Genomic DNA, 8,988 nt, shown 5'->3' with positions numbered 1-8,988 from the left:
AGGCCAAAGCAGGCGGATCACGAGGTCAGTTCATTGAGACCATCCTGGCGAACACGGTGAAACCCCATCTTTACTAAAAATACAAAAAAATTAGCTGGGCGTGGTGGTGGGCGCCTGTAGTCCCAGCTTCTCGGGAGGCTGAGGCAGGAGAATGGTGTGAACCCGGGAGGCGGCGGAGCTTGCAGTGAGCCAAGATCGCGCCACTGCCCTCCAGCCTGGGCGACAGAGCGAGACTCTGTCTCAAAAAAAAAGAAAGAAGAATTGGTGTCCAACCACGAATCTGAAATGCAAGACAAACGCGTTCTCAATTTACAACAGCCTCCCTGCTCGAGCCTTTCATCACACTGTCCCCTGAGTTCAAAGGTCAGCACTTAACTGACTTAACACAGTTCCCAAACGCAAGCCAACTTGTTCACCCTGGGAAGCACTAGCTGTTTTAAACAATGGCAGGGCAGGGTTAGATTCTATGAATATTGCCCTTACTTTAGAACTTGACTCTAGAGATGCTTCTGTATTTTACCCCTATTTGATAGATGAAGAACCTGAAGTACAGAAAGTCTAAGTGACTTACCCAAGATCACACAGTCAACAGGCTCTAGAATAGTTTGAAGCCAGGGCTGTGTGACTCACCAAAACCTGGATTTCATTCTCCTCCCTCTTCAGACTTTTCTAAGGTCAAAGCGGGTAAGTACTGTAAAGGGATGTGCCTGGGCTTTCAGCCTCTCCTGCCTCTTGACACTAGAATAGAGGCCGAGATGCTGCAGGGCGACCTACTTCCCAGGCTTCTGTTGCTTTTTAAAGATCCAGTCTCTGCTGGTGGCTTTGGGGGAGGAGGAGGCAGGGATGGCTCCATTACCTTCCTGTGTTCCTTCCCCCCATAGTCCATCCCCAAGGCCAAAGTCACACCTGAGCTAGCTCCCCAAAGTAGGAGGGAGAGACCTTTCTTTTTTTTTTTTTTTTTTGAGACAGAATCTCTCTAGTCGCCCAGGCTGGAGTACAGTAGCGCCATCTCAGCTCACTGCAAGCTCAGCCTCCCGGGTTTACGCCAGTCTCCTGCCTCAGCCTCCCAAGTAGCTGGGACTACAAGCGCCTGCCGCCACACCCGGCTAATTTTTTGTATTTTTATAGAGACGGGGTTTCACCATGTTAGCCAGGATGGTCTCGGATCTCCTGACCTCATGATCTGCCCGCCTCGGCCTCCAAAAGTGCTGGGATTACAGGCGTGAGCCACAGCGCCCGGCCATGGGCGAGACCTTTCAGCCCACGTGCAAACTAAAGTAGACAAACTTTGTGTGTCAGCAGGAAGTGAAACAGGAAAGGTATCCTATTCTTTTTTTTTTTTGAGACGGAGTCTCACTCTGTCGCCCAGGCTGGTATAGTCACTCTAACCTCCACCTCCCCGGTTCAAGCGATTCTCCTGCCTCAGCCTCCCAATTAGCTGGGATTACAGGCGTGTGCCACCACCCCCAGCTAATTTTTGTATTTTTAGTAGAGATAGGGTTTCATCATGTTGGTCAGGCTTGTCTTAAACTCCTGACCTTGTGATCCGCCCACCTACCCACCTCAGCCTCCCAAAGTGCTGGGATTTTTAGGTGTGAGCCACCATGACAGCTAGGTTGTTTTTTTTTTTTTGAGACAGAATCTCACTTTGTTGCCCAGGCTAAAGTACAGTGGCACGATCCTGGCTCACTGCAAGCTCCGCCTCCTGGGTTCCCGCCATTCTCCTGCCTCAGCCTCCCAAGTAGCTGGGACTACGGGCACCTGCCACCACACCCGGCTAATTTTTTTTTTTTGTATTTTTAGTAGAAATGGGGTTTCACCATGTTGGCCGGGATGGTCTGGATCTCCTGACCTCGTGATTCGCCTGCTTCGGCCTCCCAAAGTGCTGGGATTACAGGCGTGAGCCGCCGCGCCCGGCCTTTTTTTTTGTTTTTTGAGACGGAATCACTCTGTTGCCCAGGCTGAAGTACAGTAGCACGATCTTGGCTCACTGCAACCTTTGCCTTCCCAGATTCAAGAGATTCTCCTGCCTCAGCCTCCCGAATAGCGAATAGCTGCTATTACAGGTGTGTGCCACCACACCCGGCTAATTTTTTGTAATTTTAGTAGAGACGGGGTTGTACCACGTTGGCCAGGCTGGTTTCAAACTCCTAGCCTCAAGTGATCTGCCCGCCTTGGCCTCCCAAAGAGCTGGGATTACAGGCGTGAGCCACCGTGCCCAGCCAACTTTTACTTTTTCTAGCAAGAAAGGTCTTGCTATATTGTCCAGACTGGTCTCGAACTCCTGGGCTCAAGTGATCCACCTGTGTCTCAGCCTCCCCAGTCACTGGGATTACAGATGTGAGCCACCATTCTGGGCTGGGCGGATTTTTGTCTTTTTGGGTAAATGACTTCACATAACAAATGCTCATCATTTGTTACAACAGTAAATGCCCCACCCCAACCTCCACAGACTGCATCTGGCAAATCTGAGAGCCTGTGGTGTGCCAGGATGGGCCCACCTCAGCCCACTTCCAGGACCACAGCCCTCTGCCTTCCACCCTCTACTTGCTGAGGCCGTGTTTCTCTGAGTCTTGGTCCTCTTTTGATTGAAAGTGGAAGGAGGGGCCAGGCATGGTGGCTCATACCAGTAATCCTTAAGGCAGCAGATCACTTGAAGTCAGGAAACCCCGGCTCTACCAAAAAGATAAAAATTAGCCTGGTGTGGTGGCACGCTCATATAGTCCCAGCTACTTGGGAAGCTGAGGCAGGAGGATTGCTTGAACCTGGGAGGCAGGTTGCAGTGAGCCGAAATCATGCCATTGCACTCCAGCCTGGGGGCACAGTGAGCCTATCTCAAAAACAAAAAAAAAAAGTGGAAGGAGGGGGCTGGGTGCAGTGGCTCACACCTGTAATCCCAGCACTTCGGGAGGCCAAGGCAGGAAGATGGTTTGAGCCCAGGAGTTCCCGACCAGCCTGAGCAACATGTAGAGACTTCGTCTCTACAAAAAAATACAAAAAAATGAGCCGTGTCTGATGGCACATGCCTGTAGACCTCACCCAGGAGGCTGAGGTGGGAGGATCACTTCGGCCCAGGAGGTTGAGGCTGCAGTGAGCTGTAATTGCACCACTGCACTCCAGCCTAGGTGACAGAGAGAGACCTTATCTCAAAAAAGAAAAAAAAAAGAAAGTGGAAAAGGGCTCAGCCTTAAGCTGGGTAGGAATGCCAAGGCTGCTCAGCTGCTGCCATTCCTGCCTGGGAAGACTGGGGTGAACCTATAGCTAGGGGGCCCCCAACATTGCTCCAGGTTCAGCAGGTTTGAGTTGGGAGGCAAAGGCATCTTAAAACCTGTGTGGGTTTGGAGAACAGGTGGAGCCAGGCAGCTTCTGGCTCCAACAGCATGCACAATGGAGCCAGGAGGAGGGCATGGAAGGGCTGGGAGGTCTGTGTCAATGATCATGTTCTGCAAGGTTGGACAGAGAACCCCCTCGCCCTCTTTCTCTTGAGGGTGTATGCATATGGAAGGGACAGACTCCAGCCTCCCTGGAAGGGCTTCAAGTAGCTGGAGGACTGAGTGGCCTTTCCCCCAGCAGAGCACACAGCCCCACGGAATTCAGCTCTCAGCGTTCCTCACCTCCTCTGCCATCAAGATACAGTCCCCTCCACTCCCCTCCCCAGTCTCCCAGGTTCTACCCTCAGCCCCCTTCAGTCTACTCCCCACAGGGGCCAGAGGGATCCCCTGAAGATATAAAACGTACGATGTTGTACCTCAAATACCCTCCAAAGCCTTCTCCTCACTTAAAATCCCGGGCATGACACGGTGGCTCAGGCCTGTAATCCCAGCACTTTGGCTGAGGTGGATCACCTGAGGTCAGAAGTTCGAGACCAGCCTGGCCAACATGGTGAAACCCTGTCTACTAACAATACAAAAATTAGCCAGGCATGGTGGCCGGCGCCTGTAATTCCAGCTACTCGGGAGGCTGAGGCAGGAGAATTACTTGAACACAGGAGGCGGACATTGCAGTGAGCTGAGATCGCGTCACTGCACTCCAGCCTGGGTGACAGAGACAAGACTCCGTCTCAAAAAAAAAAAAAAAAAAAAAGAGGCCGGGTGCGGTGGCTCAAGCCTGTAATCCCAGCACTTTGGCTGAGGTGGATCACCTGAGGTCAGAAGTTCGAGACCAGCCTGGCCAACATGGTGAAACCCTGTCTACTAACAATACAAAAATTAGCCAGGCATGGTGGCCGGCGCCTGTAATTCCAGCTACTCGGGAGGCTGAGGCAGGAGAATTACTTGAACACAGGAGGCGGACATTGCAGTGAGCCGAGATCGCGCCACTGCACTCCAGCCTGGGCGACAGAGCTAGACTCCGTCTCCAAAAAAAAGAAAAAAGAATAAAATCCTGGGCCGAGAATGGCTCATACTGGTAGTCCTTGCACTTTAGGAGGCTGAGGTGAGAGGGCTGCTTAAGCCCAGGAGTTGGAGACCAGCCTGGGCAACATAGGGAGACCCCATCTCTACAAAAAAATCAAAAAACTAGCAGAGCGTGGTGGTGTGAACCTGTGGTCCCTGCTACTTGCGGGGCTGAGGTGGGAGGAGGCTGGGAAGTCAAGGCTGCAGTGAGGCAGTGAGCTGTGATCGTAGCACTGCACTCTAACCTGGGCGACAGAGCAAGACCATCTCCAAAAAAAAAAAAGAACAAAATCCTGAATTCTCCCCTTAGAATCCATCCGTCCTCCTCCTCACTTATGAGGCCTCCATCAGGCCCAAGCCCTCTCCGACCTGGCTATTCCTCTGCCTGGGACTCTGTCTTATCTCCCTCAGGACTCTAATCAAATGTCACCTAAAAGACATACCCCCTTCCTCCCTAGCTGCAAAAGGGCTTCCCCTTTTTGTTTGTGTCTGTCTGCTTCTGTAAGGGCAGGGAGGGTGTGGTCTGCTGTGTTCCCAGCTGTCGCCCCGGAGCCTTGCAGAACCCTGGCACATAACAGATGCTCCTAAGTGTCTGCTGAATGCACAATGCAACAGCTTCGGCCCAGCCAAAATGGAACTGTGAAGAGAAAGTGAGCCTAAGGTGGCATGGTGGGGATGCAGCAGTGAGGGGAGATGGGTCTTGGGGAAAGTCCAGGCCTACAGGAGGGGATGTGCCCCTGTCCTTCCTACCCCCTCCATATCCTGCTCCTTACCAGGCCAGACCCAGGCTTTGACAGGTACAATGCCAGTTACCAGGGGAAGGCTTAGGTCCAACAGCGCAAAGAAGACAAACCAAGCACACAGCTCCGGCACTAAGTCAAGTTCTTTACTTCCCAGAAGTGATGGCTAAGGGGAGGGAGGAGGGTGAGAAGAGGAAGAGAGAAAGAGCCAGAGAGAATGAGGAGGTGAGAAGGGGGGACAGTAAACCACTGTTCTATGAAGTCTCACGAGGCAAGTGCTCAAGGTAAAAAAAAGAGTCCTGGAGAATCGTCCACAGCTGCGGGAAGCATCTCGGTTTGCTTCTGCTTTTAAGTCCTCTTGGGGAAGGCTGCCACCGCTGCCACTGCATTAAATAGTTATGTACATCGCAGAGAGTCCCAGGCCATGGGCAGGCCGGGGAGGGGCGTCATTTCACCAGGGGCCGAGTTTTATCATCGTCACCGCATGGGTGGGCTTTGTACTTTTTCACTTCTGCCATGTACTTGGCCCACGCATCACCTTTACTTGTTAATACCTGTGGAAGGGGGATATGGGTTTGGGGGCGGTGCCAGGAACCAGGGTCAGGACTGCCCTGAGACAGCTGACCCATTCCCAGTGTCACCCGGCGGAAGACTCTGGGTTTGAGCTAAAGATTGTAAGTCAAGTTATCTGGGGACCCTCCTATCCTGCCAGGCACACTCAGCAAAGGCCTGGATACCAGACAGGGAGGGAGGGAGAAGGCTGGGCACAAAAGCTGGAAGGGAAAGGCAATGTGGGTGGCCCTCCTGCACCCAGCCGGCTCACCTCATCCTCCGTCTTCTGCTTCTTGGCTACTATTCCCGTCTTGAGGGCTAGTTTGTTCCCGCCTCTGCGTTTGCCCACCTGGGTGAAGGGACAGAAGACTGCAACGGTTACAGGAGCCGGGACCGCCCTTGGCGGCGCTGAGGCCCACTACACCTTCCTAGCCCGGCCTGGTGGCCCGTCCTGACGCCGCGCCCAGCTCCGCCAGCCGGCCGACCTGCGCAGCAATCAGAGAGGAGCACACGCGACTCAGCGCCTGCCCTGGGCCCGCGGTGCCCTCCCAGGGAGCAAGAAGAGTGCCCACCTCAGTAGGGACCAGCTCTGTCCTCACTTTCCATGCCAAGGGCTCACCCTCCCTAGCAGGGACCACAAGAGGGGGCAATAGCTCCCTTTATTGAGCACGTACTGTATGCCAAGCCCTGTGCCAAGTGCTGCGGATGTATCATCTCCTTCCATTTTCACAGCTACCCTAAGATGAAAGTTAGAACCACCCCCTTTTCGACCAGGCATGGTGGCTCAGGCCTGTAATCCCAGCACTTTTGGAGGTGGAAAAGGGGGTATCACCTGAGGTCAACAGTTTAAGACCAGCCTGGCCAACATGGTGAAACCCTATCTCTACTAAAAACAAAAAATTAGCCGGGAGTGGTGGTAGGCGCCTGTAATCCCAGCTACTCGGGAGGCTGAGGCAGAATTGCTTGAACCCTGGAGGAGGAGGTTGCAGTGAGCCAAGGCTCCACCACTGCACTCCAGCCTGGGCAAGAGCGAGACTCTGTCTCCAAAAAAAAAAAAAAAAACCACCCCCTTTTCCTAGATGAGGAAAGTCTTTCAGAAGGAGAAGTCATGCTAACAACAAACAATGCAGCTGATTCAGGGTCAGGTGGGTCAAAGCCTCTGGACAGCATCGTTAGCTAGACATCAAGCAACATTGCCTTCTCTGTGCCTAGCCTGGCATGGCCTCTTTGAGGGTGCAGCCAAAATGGACCCTCAATGAACAAATGAAACAGATGCAACAACTGCTACACCCATTCATGAAGGGATACTCAGCCTCCACTCGCAGGTGTCACGCCAACCCTGGTCCTGACGTTTTTCCTTCCTTACCCTTTCCTCAAAGATGGTCTTCCTCTAGCCTTTCATCCTATATCCCACCTTCTCCCATTGATTGAGGGCTTCCTGTGCTCCAGGAGCTTCAACAGGCTTCACAGACAACCAGGCATTCAGTAACCTGTGCTGCTGGGACTATTTCCATTTCTTTTTGTTTGTTTGTTTTGTTTTGTTTGGAGACAGAGTCTCACTGTCCAGGCTGGAGTGCAGTGGCACGATCTCAGCTCACTGCAACCTCCACCTCCCAGGTTCAAGTGATTCTCCTGCCTCAGCCTCCCGAGTAGCTGGGATTACAGGTATGCACCACCATGCCTGGCTAACTTTTGTATTTTTTTTAGTAGAGTCGGGGGGGTTTCACCATGTTGGCCAGGCTGGTCTCGAACCCCTGACCTCAGGTGATCCGCCCGCCTCGGCCTCCCAAAGTGCTGGGATTACAGGCATGAGCCACAGAGCCCGTCCTGCTGAGACTATTTCACACTGATTTTTTTTTTTAAAGATAGTCTCTTGTTCTGTCATCCAGGCTAGAGTGCAGTGGTGCAATCACGGCTCACTGCAGCCTGTATCTCCTGGGCTCAAGTGATCCTCCTGTCTCAGCCTCCTGGGGAGCTGGAGCTCCAGGCATGTGTGGCACCATGCCCAGCTAATTTTTAAATTTTTTTTGTAGAGATGGGTTTTTGCCATATTGTCCAGGCTGCTCTCCAACTCCTGGGCTTAAACGATCCACCCACCTCAACCTCCCAAAATGTTGGAATTACAGGTGTGAGCCACTGCACCCAATCCACACTCATTTTTAACAAATGAAGAAACTGAGGCTTGGAGGGGTTACATCACTTGCCCAAAATCACACGCAGCATCCAGAACTAGAGCCCCCAATCTGTTAGTCTCAAGTCAACACTTTTTCCTCCACGCTGCAGGGACTTGATCTTAACACTAGAGACATGGCAAGCTCAGAGCCAAAAATCAATATATGCCCTATTTACTTAGCCCAGAGTTTCTCAACCTGGCACTAACATTTTGAGCTGGATTATTCTTTGTTTGGGGGTGGGAGGGCGCTGCCCCACGCATGGTAAGAAGTTGAGCAGCATCCCTGGCCTCTACCCATAGATGTCACTAGCACCCCCTCCCGCAGTTCTGACAACCAAAAATGTCTCCAGACTTTGCCAAATGTGGGGGTGGAGGGAACTGCCCCAATTGAGAACCACCAGTTTAGCCCTTCCTGGAAGACAGGCTCTGTGCTAACCACTTTTCCAGGATCACCTCATAAAACCCTCACCACATCAAGAGATGCGATAATGTCTATTTTTGCAACTAGGGAAAATGAGGGTAGGCCAGCCAGAGGCTCCAGGAAAGCAGCGATCTTGTCTATAAGCTCACCACTGCATACCAGCATCTAGCACAACGCCTAGCACGAGGTAAAATGCTCAATAAATGGAGGTTGGTCGAATAAGATACAAGGAAGTAATTGTCCTAGGTAACTAATTGTCCTTACACAGTACGTGGTCTGAGTCTAACGCATATAGCTCAGAGTCCAGACTTAATTTACCCCTTTTTCTCACAATTAGTGGTGGTCCCATGACCCAAGGTCCTGGTACCACTCAAACAAGAATCCCGATATCCACGTTTCCTCACTCTCCACAGTGCTGATTCCAAGGGAATTCCTCAGCTCCCAGTTCCCACGGGCAGGCTCCTGGAGTCCCCACTCCCGCCCCCAGACCCCAGCTGTCGGGAACCCAAGTTCCACATCCTCAGCGGGTGACCCAGACGGGCCCCTCATTCAGAACGGAAAGTGGACCTCGGTCCCGATCCCCCTTCACGGGCCCCTACTCCCGCTGCCAGGACAGGCCGTGGCGCCCGCCCCCACCCCCACGGCTCCTTACGAAGCTAAGTGTGGAGCCCGGACCGCCCTTCCTCTTCGGATCCCCGGGGCCAGCGG

General features: G+C 52.7%; 1 protein-coding gene across 1 annotated transcript in view; it reads right to left on the bottom strand.

Moving 5' to 3' along the window:
- Nucleotides 1-5,259: 5,259 nt before the first annotated feature.
- LOC105520927 (chromosome unknown open reading frame, human C19orf43) overlaps nt 5,260-8,988 on the bottom strand; it is a 6,420-nt gene continuing 2,691 nt past the window's right edge. The window contains exons 2-4 of the mRNA XM_011954942.1: nt 8,933-8,988; nt 5,958-6,035; nt 5,260-5,688 (exon numbers count right to left, since the gene is read on the bottom strand). Of these exons, the coding sequence (XP_011810332.1) occupies nt 5,581-5,688; nt 5,958-6,035; nt 8,933-8,988 (242 nt within the window). The 3' untranslated portion in view covers nt 5,260-5,580. The remainder of the gene's footprint in view (nt 5,689-5,957; nt 6,036-8,932) is intronic.

This window comes from Colobus angolensis, unplaced genomic scaffold (assembly GCF_000951035.1).
Source record: "Colobus angolensis palliatus isolate OR3802 unplaced genomic scaffold, Cang.pa_1.0 Scaffold39, whole genome shotgun sequence".
NCBI lineage: Eukaryota > Metazoa > Chordata > Mammalia > Primates > Cercopithecidae > Colobus > Colobus angolensis.
This window is presented reverse-complemented; position numbering and strand designations above follow the sequence as displayed.